This window comes from Suillus fuscotomentosus, assembly GCF_016647785.1.
Source record: "Suillus fuscotomentosus strain FC203 chromosome Unknown F5891scaffold_153, whole genome shotgun sequence".
NCBI lineage: Eukaryota > Fungi > Basidiomycota > Agaricomycetes > Boletales > Suillaceae > Suillus > Suillus fuscotomentosus.
Window position 1 is genome coordinate 58,012 of NW_024539665.1, and position 17,167 is coordinate 75,178.

At 43.9% G+C, this 17,167-nt stretch overlaps 4 protein-coding genes across 4 annotated transcripts; 3 read left to right on the forward strand and 1 right to left on the reverse strand.

Moving 5' to 3' along the window:
• Window positions 1–340: 340 nt before the first annotated feature.
• On the reverse strand, window positions 341–1,752 carry F5891DRAFT_1198474 (uncharacterized protein; the record flags this gene model as incomplete). The annotated part of the gene is made up of 5 exons (XM_041368639.1): window positions 341–896; window positions 966–1,005; window positions 1,057–1,141; window positions 1,212–1,344; window positions 1,394–1,752. The coding sequence occupies 5 exons, from the start codon at window positions 1,750–1,752 to the stop codon at window positions 341–343; spliced, it is 1,173 nt and encodes a 390-aa protein (XP_041217564.1).
• Window positions 1,753–4,175: 2,423 nt separating this feature from the next.
• F5891DRAFT_1198475 (uncharacterized protein) lies at window positions 4,176–6,025 on the forward strand (the record flags this gene model as incomplete). The annotated part of the gene is made up of 9 exons (XM_041368640.1): window positions 4,176–4,502; window positions 4,563–4,772; window positions 4,824–4,995; window positions 5,050–5,195; window positions 5,249–5,442; window positions 5,495–5,552; window positions 5,625–5,660; window positions 5,711–5,859; window positions 5,911–6,025. The coding sequence occupies 9 exons, from the start codon at window positions 4,176–4,178 to the stop codon at window positions 6,023–6,025; spliced, it is 1,407 nt and encodes a 468-aa protein (XP_041217565.1).
• A 141-nt stretch (window positions 6,026–6,166) lies between these two features.
• F5891DRAFT_1198476 (uncharacterized protein) lies at window positions 6,167–7,146 on the forward strand (the record flags this gene model as incomplete). Its single annotated transcript, XM_041368641.1, has 4 exons — window positions 6,167–6,308; window positions 6,428–6,550; window positions 6,600–6,738; window positions 6,948–7,146. 4 exons carry the CDS (start codon window positions 6,167–6,169, stop codon window positions 7,144–7,146), a joined length of 603 nt encoding a protein of 200 aa, XP_041217566.1.
• Window positions 7,147–11,959: 4,813 nt separating this feature from the next.
• On the forward strand, window positions 11,960–14,177 carry F5891DRAFT_987291 (uncharacterized protein; the record flags this gene model as incomplete). Its single annotated transcript, XM_041377889.1, has 8 exons — window positions 11,960–12,104; window positions 12,161–12,531; window positions 12,832–12,855; window positions 12,950–12,979; window positions 13,250–13,272; window positions 13,780–13,842; window positions 13,879–13,965; window positions 14,003–14,177. The coding sequence occupies 8 exons, from the start codon at window positions 11,960–11,962 to the stop codon at window positions 14,175–14,177; spliced, it is 918 nt and encodes a 305-aa protein (XP_041217567.1).
• Window positions 14,178–17,167: the final 2,990 nt, after the last annotated feature.

Below are 17,167 nucleotides of genomic sequence, written 5' to 3' on the forward strand. Positions count from 1 at the left end.
ATAGGTACCCAACTAACGCTCAAGATTAATGTACTGATGACGCTACAAAATTATACAAAAATTCAAGTAGTAGAAAACCTTTTCAAACTCTCGATAGATGCATGTGCAAAGACATGCAAAATGTGGAACATTATATTTTCTGTTTCCTGTTTCAGCATGTAAGTAACTAGGTGACACACAGATGGGAGTACTCAGTCTCTTACTACTTTTTGTGACTAGGCGCGCCTGTTGTACTGTGCTCATGTACTGCACACTTCCCAGAACCAGTTAGAGCATTATCTCCAATGCTATTGGCAATAAAGTTACACTTGGAAGGAACAGACTTTCGACCAGTCCTACATCAATCAGAAGGTTCACCATCGTGAGCAAGCGAGTGTCCACCACCACCGGCAAATGGCTCCATGCAGGGAGGACTCAGAGGAGATACAGGTGGTGTAGATATAGGAGGAGGTGGGGGAATCAGACTCACCAGCTGAGATACAGGAGGAGGTGGGGGCATCAGACTCACCGGCTGAGATACAGGAGGAGGTAGGGGCATCAAACACACTGGCTGAGAGCCAGGCAGGAGTGGCGGTAGTGGTGGTGCCAATGCAGTGTAAAGGGAGGTGATGGGAGTTATGGACTGCGGAACATGCAGCAGCGGCAGTGAAACTTCGGGTGCAACATGTTGCAGAGTTGGGGAAGAAAATTGTGAGGTTGACTCTGGTAAGACTGGACTGCCACCTGACCTATTAAAATCTGCAACCTGAGCAGCAAGGGTGGTCCAAAAATCCTCATCAAGGTTCCAATTATCACCAGTGGTGTTTCCAGAGAAAGTCTGTCCAACTGAGTCAGGCTGCATAAGGGACAAAGACACACGAGAAGTTTCAGGAGCAGATTTGTCAGCTTCTCCCATTCTGACTAACTCTGAGCAATCACTGGCAGAGTCAGCTGATATATCCACTGATCAGAACTTGTCTAGTGACGTCGAAGTCCCCAGGCTTCCGTTCAAAACTGCCAGATCAGCTGTTATTCAAGTGAGTTTTTATTCATAGTCTTATCAGTGATGCGACTCACGATACACTCGGTATAGGTAATCTCTAAATGGAGCCATGATTCCCCTCTCAAATTCTGGATACATCTTACTAAAGTCATTCCCAAACTTCGTGTGACCCACGTGAAAACTTTATTTAGGTCAGTCTCAAACACTATTCGATAAGTAATTGATGCACATGCCTATAGACATCGATTGAACCATTACACTCTGGGGATGGGCCACCAGCTGGCAGAGAGAATGAGAACCCAGTGGCTTCCACCAGCCCCTTTAGGAACTTATTGGCGATAGTGGCAAGTTTTTCTAGATTTCTATGTGTTCCTGTAAGCTGATGCGCATCAGGTGTGCAAATTGTATTACCTTGCATAGTCATCTTGGCTCCACATTTTCGCTTCATCACCCTTCTCCATCTTCTGATTCTCGATATACTTCTGTACCTCTGCCTTAATCTCGTCAGTCTCTACACTATAGAGGCTTGCTGTATGTTGCTTCGCAATGGCGACACACTTTCCATTTGTAAGTGTCTTGTTTTTGACTTGCAGTAATTCTGCTTCAGCTTTCAGCACTTCGTCCACTGTCGCCTTTATATGTGTTTGATAGTAAAGTTTTGAATAAGCCTCTGCTTCCTGAAGGGAGCGTGTTGGCTTCTCGCATTCGGCAATGCTCCGCAACACCGCTTTGAAGATGTCCGCAGCCTCGGCCTTTGCTTGCTGTCCCATCTTTGTCACACCAAGGCTATTCTTGAAGCAATTTTTTAATTTCTAAGGCCTGTTTATTAAGATGATGAGAGGGTTTATGGCTAACACATACCTCTTTTCAGTCACTTTCAGCCTTCTTCATGACAGTGACCTCATCCTGGGTCAATGGTCCAATAGGAGACAATCCAGCTGGTCTTGGCTCCGGGTATGAAACAAACCAGTTCTCGCACAATTCAGCAAAAAAGTTTGACCAGTTTTTTTATTTTTTCAGCTTGCTTTGCATGATACTTATCATGCCAAGGTCCTAACCATTCCTCCTGTTCAGGAGTGCTCCATTTTGGGGGCGCCATCTAAGTATATCATCATTTGTTATCCAACTGTCGTCATGTTGGAAAAATCACATACATTTGTCACTTTAATATGTGTGTGAGGGGAATAAATTTGATTAGTGAAACCAATAACAGTTTAGCCTTATAGGATATTGTCCCACACACTGACCCGATGATCAAGATGTTCAGTCTGACTGTACAATGGCAATGGGTAAATTTATTTAGTGCGGCATATTAACTACTACTCTGTATCCCATAGTATCTGGAATACGAACTTTTGTCCGCATATCTTGTGTGAAGGTCCATACCCACCACCACCGTGTGACAAAAAACATCTTCCACTGCATGGATCACTTCCTTTGCCTCCTTGGAGGCATTGGACATCTTGAGAAATTTGTGGCTCGTGCCTTCTCATTCTAATATACACTGCTCACTATCATGCAACTCCCCAACAATTACCTCTAACGCAGATAATGTTCCCCAAATCTTATCCAAGTCACCCGTCTCAAGGAGGTCACGCACTAGAGTATCTATCACCTGTCCAGGTGGTCCACCTAAGTATCGCGATAAGCGACCTTTTTTCGGCTGTATAATTGAATGTTTGAGATTACTATGTAAGGCCATTAAATTTGAACAAAACTTACATGGACTTTGTTTTCTGCTGGCAGTGAGATCTGCTCGCGCAAGGATCGGTCATATGATCATTGGTATCACTATATATGATTTTGACAGCCAGGATTAGTGCTTGGATGGATGTGAATAATGAACATACCCATGATAGTCACCACCAGCTTCTTTTGAGGGCAAAACTGGTGGGATGTTTGCTCGCTTTTCCTGATACTTTGTCTTAAGTCTTGCACTGATTTTAACTTTGTTCCTGGTTGAAAGTGATTAAGTATGACGAAAAAGTATGTCGTGTATTGAATAACCTTGCATAGTGTGCCTGTCAGTGCATTCATTTAACTTCCATCTGTTCTTCCAGAGTGTTATAAAGTTTGGGTCAACCCATTGGTAAAAGGTTGCAAGTGGCTGAGAATTGCACACATCAATAAAAGTCCGAGGAGATATGAACCAAATACCATGATGGTATTTGGTTCATATCTCATTGGACTTTTATAGGGCTTTTACAAACTAGAATATGATCAAAGTTCTGTCTCATCGATTTTGAAATGAACTTAAGTTTCATATCTTGTTGGACTTTGATAGGGCTTTTACAAACTAGAATATGATCGATCAATATTGAAATGAACTCAAGTTTCATATCTCATTGGACTTTTACAAACTAGAGTACAATCAAAGTTCTTTCTCATCGATTTTGAAATGAACTCAAGTGTCTTATTGTGCTTTTGTGATATGGCCAACAGTCTGGTAATTTTGGCATCAAACTATACATTGTGATAGCAATACATAGGTACTAATCATTATCTAGAATGGCCAGTAGTAGGCACGCTGGTGCCTGGGTGCAACACACCGTCCGTCAGAAGTCCCGCAGCAACCTGAGCAACTGTACATAGAACGAGCGCATCTTGGGCGGAGCCCCGCCCAGAGCATCCAACTCCTTAACATCTAGTCACGGTCAATCATCCACCACCAGCATCGAATGAAATAGCTGACTAATCCGTTTTCTGGCTTTTTCAGCTAAACGAAGTTGCTTCTCTTGACCTTGAGTCAATTCATTCTCGACAGGATGATCAGGCCACAGTATATCTTGCTCGGGCCATCTCTCCAACCACTCTCTATAGAGCTGGGCCCAGAACGCAGGCTCATTGTCACGTTCGACTCATTTGAATTCACTTAAGCAAGGCATCAACCATGTGTGTTGTTCCTGCATTGGCTGCATCTGACCTGCGTGACTTCAGTGGATGAATTAATGACAACTCATTATGACAAGCATACCTTTTCAGCACACATAGCAGGAATCCACTATGAAGGACAAATGATAGGACTGGAGAATCGAGAAATGGTTCAATTTTTTGCAGGTCAGTTCATTGTCCCTTTCGATATATCATTCTGTCCGCCTGGATATATCACGATTCACCATGCACCACTTGCACTTTTATGAATGAGCTTACCACACAGTTCATTACTGCCTGACTCGATAATGTGTCATGACACATGGCTGAAACACGGGGCCATCCAAGCAAAAAACCTCACCTAGTACGACATTCCCTCCCAACTGCTGGCACCTCCACATCTTCTCATAACATCCAACGCCACAGAAATTTTACTGTTAAACCTACAGGACAGATCAATCTACGCACCACATATCTTGACGCTACAGCAGCTACTAGTACTGAAAACCCAGAACTCGAGCTCGTCATCAACACTCAGACTAACCTCAAGGATCCTTGGAACGAGTCTCATGGCGACACTGGTCTGCTATCTGACATGGTGCCTCACAATGTCATGGTTGGAAATGCACAACGAAGACGGACAGCTGGAGTGAGCTTGGACATTGGAAATCTAGCTTGAGCTGACCTTGTTTTTCTTTCTGTTTGATAGGATAATCCCATTCATCTTTGGCTCCCTGAACGTCAAACCTATCCTGATAAATTCATTCGACTGGAAGGGTGTGGCGAGGCAAATCACTCATGCCATGACTGTGAAGATTCAAACACAATATTTTGTTGTGATGATTGCTTCTCTGTCAATTTATATTGCCAGTCATGCATTTGCCGCCTCCACCAGAACATGCCCCTGCATCGACTCAAAGTATGATTTTATGAATGTGAAGTATGCTTGCTGCTAACACAGTTGAATCAGATGTGGCATGATGAGTATTTCCACCCCATAATGCTCAAACAACTCGGTTTGCATATACAACTCAGTCACAGCACTGTTCAGCCCTGCTACAATCCAAAACCTGCCTATGACGACGATTTCACCATTATAGATGTTCATGGGATCCATGAAGTCGCTCTCGACTTCTGTAATTGTGAGCAGGCATCCTCACATTACAAACAAATCCTTTGCACTCGCTGGTTCCCAGCAACATCCACCAATCCAAGAACAGCTGCCACATTTACAGTTCTTGAACGCTTCCACCTGCTGTCATTTGAGTCCAAAGTATCCGCTTTCAAGTTTTATCACTGCATTGCACGTCGGAGTGATAACACAGGTGTCAACCCTATCAAGGTGAGTTACATTTTGTAACCTTTATCAATGGTTGATTTATCTTGGGTCCATAGGATCGATATTCTGTCTTTTTGAGAATAATGGCAGAGTGGCACAACATCAAAGCACTCAAATGTGCAGGTCGTGGTCACGATCCAGCTGGAGTTGATGCCACTCAAGAAGGAGAACTCGTTGTTCTCTGTCCTGCATGTCCCCACCCTGGCAAGAACTTGGCTGAGACATTAAATGATGTCGTGCCAAGAAACCGGTAAGCTTTCACTGTCTCCTTATTTTAGCCCTGATCTAATCATACACTACAGATGGATCTACTCCTTATTTTTAGCTATTGATGCCAACTTTCATCTGAAACATCGCTTGGTATCTAGTGATGCTAAGGATCCTGGATTGAGCTGAGGCTGGGGATACTTTGTGGAAGAAAGGAACTATAAGGCATATCTTCAAGAAAATGGAACTCTGACACAAGAGGTGAGCTAAGTATTTATTGTGTACAGCTGTCGCTGATTTGAATCCCTTAGAAAAGTACCTGCATCAGTCATAACACAGTCAACATGGCAGACACGAAAGCTTCAAAGGGACTTGCAGCAATGGGCGTGGGCACTGTAGTGTGCGCGAGGCATGACATGCGGTTAGCCAACGGTGTTGGTGATCTGCAGAAAGGTGAAAAGTAAGTATTTGTGTCACTGGAGGATCACTAAAATTGATTTCATTTGGATAGATACTTGAATATGGACTATATTGTCTTCTCCGCACTGTCACGCTTTTCGTCGATCCCAGCCATCAATTTTTCTTATGATATCGCATGCCAGTGGCACAAGAAGCTTTGGCATTGAGTGTCAGTGTCTCTTCCCTTACGGCTTCATCCCAACAGCAGTCAACAATACAGGTTTTTTGTTCCAAAGTTCCATCTAGCAGCACACATTGCAGCTTGTCAGACCGAATACTCATTCAACTGGTCCCCTCATGTTGGAAGAATGGACGGAGAAGCACCAGAGTGGGGCTGGGCCAACATCAATCGTGTAGTTGCAAGCACTAAGGAAATGGCACCTGGCACACGTCAGGATATCTTGGACGACCGCTTTGGTGACTGGAACTGGAAGAAAGTAACAGCGCTTGGTAAGTCTCGAGTCTCAGCTGCTCATTTGGCTAATATATAACTTTTCAAGGTCGAACACTTCTGCATAAGATCACAGATGCTGTTAACGCTGAATGAGACCATTGCCATGCCTTGGCAGACTTGGAGGGATCCATCAAAGAGTCGGACTCAGGTGTTGCGTCACTTGCAGCTTGGATGAAGGAGATTGTTGCTTGGGAGAAAGATCACACAAAACCAAACCCCTTCAACAGCCAAAGCCGAGGTAAGTCCAGAACTTTTAGAATATGATTATTATCTGATCGGAATACCAGAAGTGACACAGGCTGCTGTTCGTCTAGCACTCGTTCAACAAGATACAAAGGATTTGGAAGAGGGAATATCAATTTCGCTCCATTCTGAGGTAACACCCAGTATTCTTATCAGCATGGGCTTAGACCTCGAAGATGTGCAGTAAGTCACAAACTGAGCTACATCTCCTCCTACTTATTCATTTATAGACGACGTTTATGAGCAGATGGCGTGAACCTCACTCAACATTCAACAAACGATCAGCGAACCAAGATTCTCATGCACAGCAACAGCCTCCAGTGCCGCATCAATTTGTGGATTATGATTCAAGTCCTGTACATGCCTTTCGTTTCTCACTTACATGCTACCAGTGTTGAGGTCTCTCAATCTGATGAGAACACTGGCGATGCAGCCAGTGGCTGTCCAAAAGTGAAACCTGACTCTATCAAGCCTGAGGATATCCTACTCCTCCTTCCATCTGACATCTGTAATCTGACGATGTGCGATACAAAGCTGCTCGAGGTTGAGTGGTCGTTACGCTTGGCACAGGCTAATGATGCACTCAATTAATGTCGTTTTCATGTCCGCCTCTGCCACCAACTTCTATGCTTCAAGGCACAGCATATACGTGGACAGGGCACCAACACCCGTGCACAAAAATCCATTCAAGCTGTCGAATGTAGGCTCATCCTTAGTCATGAGAAATATTCATGTGCCTGGCAAGCTCTCATTCATCTATCAGCACATCTAGACCACCTGGGCTGGGAGCATAAGTTGCAGCCATTGAGGAAATCTGATCTTTGGCCAATGGGGGATCTCGGAGGGCGTACTCAAGGTACTGCAATCATGCCCTGGATTTGGCTTACACAAGGGATTTCTGTGGATGACAGCGACGGGTTGCAGGATTGTAAGTCGCCATTATTTACTACACTTTCTAATGGCTTAATGGACACATCTCATCTAGTGCTACGTATTGAATGGTGTAAGACAAGAGCTCAGCACAATCAGTGGTTCAAAGAAATACAATTGCTCTCAGAGGAAATGCAACACGTTATAGAGTTTTTAGCTTGGCAGGCCAAGTGGTGGGACAAATGGGCAACATTGTGGGTGGCTGAGTGGTCTGTGGATGTCGAGGGCTTAGTGGCATATGCAAAGTGTCAGGCAGCCATCTGTCGATCCCTGTCCACAAGATTTCAGGCATTGTGGGGCAATGTGCCCACTTTAGTAAGTGCAAATCTAGATGATACAACGGCTGATGCCCCAGCAGAAGAAGGCACTTTTATTGATGCACCCCCGCATAAAGATCTTGATTATGTAGATTGATTAGTATGCCCTCACACTTGTACCTTGATGAAAATAAACTTGTTTGGCGAAAAAGGTAATCCATCTTCATATTAGACACATGGATAGTTGTACTATAAGGATGTATCACTGTGTGGACAGTTAGCTCAAAAGATGTATCCCATTTTTAGGCTTATAGCCCAAAGGGATATATCCTTCCCCCATCATCTGGTGCATGCCCACCCAGGCAAATCGACGACCTCGGCACAAAGCTAGATGAATATTATCAGCACAACTCTCTAGTGAAACAACAGGTGTTTAGTACCATAATGGACAGACTCCTGTTGCAAGTCCAAAAGCTGGAGGCTGTGTCTGATGTCTGGAAAGAGGTGTGTCAGATTCACGAGGGCAAGACAGAGTTGGTCCAGATAGACCTTAGACAATGGATCATGCAAGAGACTCGATGCGAAGAGAACGGGGACGTGCATATGCACTTTAGCGAAATGCTGCGCCTGCATGAATCCCTCACGGGAATGGGAGTGTCCATAGACAAAAAAGACTTCTATGCCATTATCATAGGCTCCCTCCCTGAATCATATCAGCCCATCCTGTCCTCGATAAACGCCACAGCCAAAATCACCAAGAAACCACTAAGTACCTACAAGCTCATTAACATCATTAGCGAGGAGTACGAGCATCGTCTACTCACTGATAGACGTCCGTCCAAATGTGGCACCAACTCGGCCCTTTCAGCGCGTGCCAGTGACACCAAGTCCAAAGGCGCAGATGGTGCTGCGCCCCACTACAACCCAGACGCACTCTGCCAAAATTGTGACCATAAAGGTCACTACAAGAGCAAGCATTGGAGGAAAGGGGAAGGTAAGGAGGGTCAGGGACCAAAGCAGAAGGTGAGGAGGGGTGCACGCACCCAGAAACACGCTGCAAACACTGCGAAGGAGTCTGAAGGGCAAGAAAACTATGCCTTTGTGATGTCAGATCTTGCGAGCGTAGCCAAGAGTATGCACATACCTGTCAAGCGCCGAGGAGTGATTGTCGACTCTGGCGCTACCTCCCACTTCTGCCCGGACAGATCCAAGTTCAGCAATTTTGTCAAAATAAGGCCCCAAAGGGTCTACACTGCAAACAGATCTGTTGTCAGTGCTACCGGATGCGGTGTCTTGTTACTTAAGGGTCTTATATGAAAGTTGTGTATAATGACAACACAATTATACATGGTGAAGACTTCTTGCCAGTCCTTAAGTCCATGGTCTCTGACTTTTCTACTTTGTGGGAGGTAATGTGGTGAGTTCTTGGGAGGATTTAGTTTGTTGTCCTCTTCTTGTGTAGTCTTATATGAAGTGTTGTGGAATGTTCTGTGTTCTGGATAATTTGTTAGGTTTGTTTCAACCTATGAAAGTCTGTTTCAACTTTGTCATCCTTAGATATGTGTCTCACTTTCTGTTGAAAGAGAGAGTCTTATGTATACACGTAAAGCTTAGAATGAGAGCTGTTCGATGGTTATATAGTCAACCCCTGTAAGGTAGTATATAACCTAGAGTAGAATAATGATAACGAAAGTTATATAGTCAACCCCTGTAAGGTAGTATATAACTTTAGAGTAGATAATGATATTTTAGATTACCTCAAGGCACTTATGTTGGCCTGCACTTTAAGTCTTAGTGATCTCACACGGTTTGAGACAAGAGTCAAGTGGGAGGACTGTATTTCATGGGTGAAAATGGGGTCCTTTTATACCTTTTGGGAACCCCCTTACTAAGCATGATTAATCAGATGGATTGGTAAGAATGTGGCTTACAAACCAGGTGATGAATCAGCTTATTACTAAGTACATTACAAATACAGTGTAATCTTACAAAGAAATTACAAACCATGACAAACCATGAGTGAACATGTTGAGTCATGTTAAATGTTGTTACAAAGCATGACCAATCATGACTAAATATGTTGAGTCAGCTTAAATAATATTACAAACCAGAATATTTCCCAGTCACATGATGTGATGACAAATAAAATCTGATAGCTGAAAGAAGCCAAATAAAAATAAACAGTCAGAAATAAATAGAGATACAAAACTTGGTGGCTGAAACAAGCCAAATAACAATAAACAATGAGAAATAAACAGAAAGTCACATGCTTGATACAAATACAAGTTAAAAATAAGTCTGAAAAGTGAGAAATAAAATACAAGACAATGAATCAAAGGAAAAATGGAGAAGTAACTCAGTGACAGAGGGCTAGACAGTCTCTCATATCTTCCTTATCACTCTCTATATATATCTGACATGGTATGAATCACATACCATGCATGACAGCGGAGACATCAAAATAGACTTACCTTTGGGTGCCAAACGCACCAGTGTCACCCTAAAGGACATGCTATATGCCCCAACGATGGCCTTCACCCTGATCTCAACGAACCGGATTGCATCTGCAGGACTGGCTGTACTATTCGAGGGCATGATGTGCAAAATATTGTCACACGGCCCCAAATAAAATGTCATTGCCAAGATTCCGCAGGTAGAGGGACTCTATAGTGTGATGTCAAAGGGGCGTCAGTATCACCAAGCTCACGTAGTGAAAGGAACACTTATGTTGAGCCAGCTCCATAGGAAGCTGGGCCACGTCAGCCAGAATGCACTGGCCGAGGCCGTGAAAAAAGGCTTGGTGGTGGGAGTAGACCTGGACCCGCAATCCAAACCCAAATTCTGCGATACCTGTGTGAAGGCTAAGTCAGTGCAGCAGTCCTTCCCGAAAGAGACGAAGACACGTGCACTTACCTATGGGGAGATAGTCCATACAGACCTCTGGGGACCGGCACAAATGACGAGCCTAGGCAGCTGTAAATATTATGTCAGTTTCATGGACGACTTTAGCCGCCAGACGCAACTTGAATTCCTCAAATAAAAGAGTGATGCACTTACTGCATTCAAGTCCTATGAGGCATGGGTGACACGTCAGTCACCAGGTGTCTGAGTGTGCAAAGTCCATTCGGACAGAGGAGGGGAGTATTTGAGCACTGAGTTCGACCAATATTTGCATCAGCAAGGTATCAAACAGCAACTAACGGTGCACAACTCACCACAACAGAACGGCGTGGCCAAACAGCTCAATTGGACCCTGGTCGAGCATGCGAGAGCGATGCTCCTGGGCAAAGACATGCCAAAGTATCTGTGAGCTGAAGCCATTAGCTATGCAATGTGGCTCAAGAACTGCCTACCTTCAAGAGCCATCCCAGGTAGCACACCCTATGAGATGGTGCACAAGTCCAAGCCAGACTTGTCGTGCGCCCACGAATTTGAGACGACAGTCTTCATCCATGCGCTGGAGGCGAGGGCAGAAGAGGCAGTCTTCATGGGGGTAGACACTGAAAGTAAGGGATACCGGGTATGCTGGCCTGGGAAACATTGAGTCACGGTTGAAAGGAATGTCACCTTCAAGCCAATCCTGGCAGCTGATGGTGTGCCGGACGAGGGGGAGTCTACTGCTGTTAACGAACATAGCAGTGGCAACGGTAATAATAACTCACCTAGTAGCATCCAGCCCATCACCATGCCACAGCAACCTCAACCTTCTACTCCTCAGCAACCTCAGCCTTCTACTCCTCAACAACCTCAACTATCTACTCCTCCAATGAGGTCAACGAGGGCAAGACCACCCCCCGGATACTATGCAGCGCTAAACAAGGGCCAGACAGCTGCCCTAACGATGGAGAATCTGTTGGAGGCATCAGAGGTGGACCTAATGAATGAAGAAAACTATCTTCACCTTGCCTTGGCCACAGCAGAGCCGCTGGTAGGGTTACCGAAGTTCAGTCCAGAACCTAAGGTTCAAAACTGAACCCCTGAACTGGACCTACAGATTCAGGTTCGGCCCTTGGGTGTGGGGTTCAGTTCCAGTTCAGGGCAGAGGTAGCCTCCCTGAACTTGGTTCGAACTGGTCCGAACCTGTATGAACCAGCTAGACTGTTGTTTGCCAATATTCAAAGGCTTTTGCAGCAGTACTAGACAGTAATTACCATATTTGATCAGGCAAATAACTCAAATTTTTTTTGACCAACAACCCTCAAACATCTGTCTACACAATGTCCAACGCTGATGAAAGTCAGTGTGCATCCAATCTAGATGGAACTTTAAAGGATGCATCTGAAATCACATTCTACGAGTCTGAATCTGACGAGATACCTATCAACAAAAATTCTGTAACATTGAAGATACCAGCTAAATCAGGTAATCCTATGTTAATCATACTATCATTTTCATCGCATTAACTCCATCTACACCAGCCCCGAGTCAGCTTGATATCCATTCAGCCCTCACAAAGTCTGGTGCTTTACCTGCAGCAAGAGTAGCTGGTAGCCGTGTTCAAAAACCAGCATGGAAGCTTACCACTCACGAAAATGCTGCATCATCATCATCTGCAACAAATCACAAATGCAAACATCAGTTGTTGGATCCAAATGATTATGAACTAGCACCGGTCAAGCACAAGACTTCTCGTATGCACATCGACTCAGAAGATGAGTCCCAAGACCCTCCCACATCTGTTCTCGAGCAAGATGCAGATGGTCACAATGATGCACAACTGGAGGATGAAGATGACAACACCTTGAAGTCTTATGCAGAGATTCAGGACGAACGTTGCACTGAAACACAGGTATGGTCTCATCATTTTTTGTTTTAAGGTCAAGTCATCTAACATTTGTTTGCATCCATTTGCACGCATTTGCACTCGCGTCTGCAGGTTCGTTTTTTATTACCTTTACATCTATAATACTGATTTCAATCCTTTATCTCATTCATTTGCATTAGTTTGCATTTGTTTGCTCATATTTGCATTCACACTCGTGTCCTGTCCTCATTCTCGTTTGTGTGTGAAATGTTTGTGCGCCCACGCTTCTTCGTTTGTATTCATTTTTTGTTTGTCCTCGTTTGTTGGCATTTGTTTTGCACTCAGGTATGTCTTTTGGTCAAAATCTGTGTATGTCGTTACTTACAAACATTTGCATTCATTTTTCATTCATTTGCATTTGTTCGCACTCGTTTGTGTTCGCTTCACACTGCAATTGTTCAAGCTCATTCATTCACGTTTGTTTCACGCTCAGGTGTGTGTTTTTTTCAAAATATGTATATGTTGCATTACTTACAAACATTTGCATTCGTTTTTCGTATCGCTCGTTCATTTGTGTTTGTTTTACACTCTTTTGTGCTCGTTTCATGCTCAGGTGTGTGTGTTTTTTTTTCAAAATATGTATGTCGTTACTTACAAACATTTGCATTCCTTTTTGGTTCATTTGCATTTGTTCGCACTCATTTGCATTCGCTTCGCACTGCAATCGTTTGTGCTCGTTCGTTTGTGTTTGTTTCGCGCTCAGGTGTGTGTTTTTATTCAAAATATGTATGTTGTTACTTACAAACATTTGCATTCGTTCTGCACTCGTTTGCGTTTGTTTCAAACTTTCATTCGTGCGGAACACTCATTCACGACATTTGTGTTTGTTTGAATTGTTCGCGCTCATTTCACACTCAGGTGTGTTTCTTTTTTCAAAATATATATGTACACATCACATTACTTACAAACATTTGCATATGTTTCATACTCATTTGCATTTGTTTCACACTTTCGTTCACATGCAACGCAACGCTCATTCACGACACGTTCGTGTTTGTTTTCATTTGCGCTCATTTGTTTGCATTTGTTCCGCACTCAGGTGTGTTTATTTTTTCAATATATATGTCATATTGCTTACAAACATTTGCATTTGTTTGCGCTCATTTGTGTTCGTGCACAGTGCTTGTTCACAACATGTTCAAATTGCGTGCAACACTTCTTTGTAAAGATCCAGAAACACGCTCATCGTGGACGTGACTCATGCACTGATGATATTCGAACTATTTTCACCAGTGCAAAAGGCCGAAAAATGTCAGATAGCACTACACAGGACAGAAACTGGTGTGAAGTTTGCAAGTATGTGTTTCTTTTTGTCCACGTCTCTCCCACTAGTAATCAAATTCAAAGAGCAAGACATGTCACCAAGCAGGACTGCTGGTTCATGGGAGGTGTATCCACACTTCCCAAACACATTGCTCAGTGTGTCATTATGTTCTATAATTTATTCTGTCTCTAGTCTATGTGTTAGCAACTGGGATACTCATGGTCTGATCTATCAGGCAAAATGCAAGGCTGCAGGTATTGCCATGAACCACATGGCCTTACTAAAGGGTGCCCTCATCGATGATGTTACTGAACCATCAACTACCCAGTCGAAGCTTGATGGCTTTGCTCACCCCGCTTCTCGATAGACAAAAGAAGGCTTACTTGAGCATATTGTTGAGTTTGTTGTTACCAAAGACCAGGTATTGTATCTATCATTGTTTGAATTCATTTATCATTGTTATGACAGTCTTTCATGGTCATTGACAAGGGACCTTTTCGAGCTATGCTTCGGTACCAATATCCTCAAACCCTCAAGTCTGACACTCCACATCATACGAAGCTTCAAGAAGAGATTCTTGCAAAGGCTAAGGAAGTCGAAGTTAAACTTCGAGAACATTTAAAAGTATGTATCATACATATTCGTACTATTGTGGCTATTGTGGCTGACCTCTGTAGGATGTCCATAGTCAGATCTCTCTCACGTTTGATGATAGACTCAGATAACAATTGCAGAATTTTGATGTTTTATGTATCTAGGTTCATAGGTTTGAACTAGTTCTGAACCTGGACCGAACCTACCAGAACCAGTTCATGTGAAGTTCAGTTTAGGTTCAGGTTCAAAAAAAGTAGTCCCTGAACTGAACTGAACTAAACTTTGGCAACCCTAAGAGCCAGAACCCACCCTACAGCAGGCCCTAAATGGTCCAGATGCTGTTGAATGGCAGGAGGCAGTGGACCATGAGATAGGTCAGTTGGAGAAGCTAGGTACGTGGGAGGTAGTGGATCCACCTTGAGGTGCCAACATCATACCGTGCCATTACATCCTGGCCACTAAATACGGACCGGATGGGGAGAAGCTGAAGTTGCACACCTGACTCATGGCAGATGGGCAGAGGCAGAAGCTCAGCATCGACTACTTCAACACTTTCACCCCCACAGCCAGCATGATAATGATCCGGATGGTGCTAGCGATGGCGGCTCAGCGAAACTGGGAGATACACCAGGTAGATATCAAAAGTGCTTACCTCTATGCCAGCATCCAGGAGGAAATATATATGTGCACCCCGCCCGGCTACTTGAAGGAGGACCAGCATGGAAAGGTGTTGAGGCTGAGGAGGAGTTTGCCTGGCCTGATGCAGGCAGGATTCGAGTGGGCCAAAGAACTATCAGGCATATTCCTAACATTGGGATTCAGCAGGTCCAAAGTCGATCAAGTCATGTACTACAAATGTACCTCCAACCAGCATACCATCATCATGGTGTCCGTGGATGACATGGCTGTGACGTCGAACCACATGGCCCATATCCACCGGTTCAAGGCCGAACTCCAGCAATATTTCGAAATATCGGACCTGGGAGAATTAAAGTGGCTATTAGGGCTGAAGGTGACGAGGAATAGAGTGGCACATACCATCACCCTTTCACAAAAGGCCTACGTTGCAACCATAGTTGAATGCTTTTGCCTGGGCGACGCCAAGAGCATCCAGACACCAATGGAGGCTACAACAACTCTGTTAGTAGACCAAGCTCCCACGACTCATGCTGAGATACAGGACATGCGCAACGTACCTTATCAAAGGGCCATTGGGTCCTTGATGTATGCAGCCACCAGTACCCACCCGGACATCACCTTCACAGTCACATCATTGTCGCAGTTCATGAGGAACCCCAGCAGAGCCCACTGGGAAGCTGCAAAATGGGCCCTACGTTATTTGAAGGCAACGGATGACATGGAACTTACCTTGGGAGTCACAGATGCTGGCCTGGAAGCTTTCATAGACACAGATTGGGTGTCCCAGCCGCACCGACACTCGATGTCGGGATATGTCGTCATGTACAATGGTGCACCCATAGCCTGGAGTGCAAGGAAACAACCATTCATAGCATTGTCGATGGCAGAAGCTGAATATATCGCGCTTACCAGTGTGGTACGCGAACTCCTCTTCCTACAGCTCCTCATCGCCAAACTCTATGAAGCCCTGAACCTCCCAATCCCCATACACTGCAACAATCAAGTAGCCATCGTGTTAGCGTCCAATGGAAAGATCCAGTCGAGAACGAAACATATCGACTTACGATACCATTTCGTCCGTGGACATGTCAAGAGCGGCATCTTCAAGCTCTTCTATTGTCCCACAGAGGACAATGTAGCCGACACCTTCACCAAGGCACTACCGTGACCCAGACTCCAGAGATTGAGAGGCATGATGTGTTTGGATAGTGCTCGAGGGGGAGTGTTGAGAGCCGATGAACCCAAGGATGGAAAGGCTGAGAGAGGAGGAACCAAAGGGGGAAATGGGACTACGGCCGATGAATAAGGCAGCTCGAGGTGCGAGTGCCACCAAACGGAGAATCCAGACGACGTGTCAAATGTTGGCAATCTTTTTCATTCTTTTAGTATATGTTTCCATCAAAACTCCTCATCAGGAAAACCCTCCTGGGGAAAAAATGTTATAATTTTCACTAAATTGTGATAATTTTTGATTATTACCTCAAATTATGGGTTTTAGGAAAATTAGAAGAATTATGCAGGCTAGACAGACTTTTTTACCTCCTTCTCCATCAATTATAATTATCAAAAATTAGATGATATTTCACGTGAAAATGTTGTGAATTGCAGAAAGTATTTGTTGAATTCTGGTTCACGAATCATGCACATCAGACAATGTTACAAGAAAAAACAACTGATATTTGATTACATAGAAGATACACATAAAAGTAATTACTGTATAGCTACAATTGACCGCAAATACCTAAGTGGATGAGCATAAGCTAATACAGTGGCTCAAAAAAGTGTCCCAATGTTTGTAGGTTTTCATGTAATTGTGTTATTGCGAATTGTAAGACTTGATATTTCAAACATCAGAATGTTGGTTTTCTTGCAATCAATTGTAAGACTTGATATATCTACATCAGATTGGCAGTTTTCTTGCAACCCTTGTTCATTCAATAGCTATTTGTTGTGCTTGTATCAAGCTTTATTTTTGTATATAATCTTATATAATTCAGTGGATTTTTGATATCATTTTACCAATTATATCCAGTTATATCAAGTTTGGGTTGATTTCCTGATGATCACTCACCTGGCCTTTTTGGACTTACGTCCGCCCTTGTCAGATGATTTGGACGTGTCCGA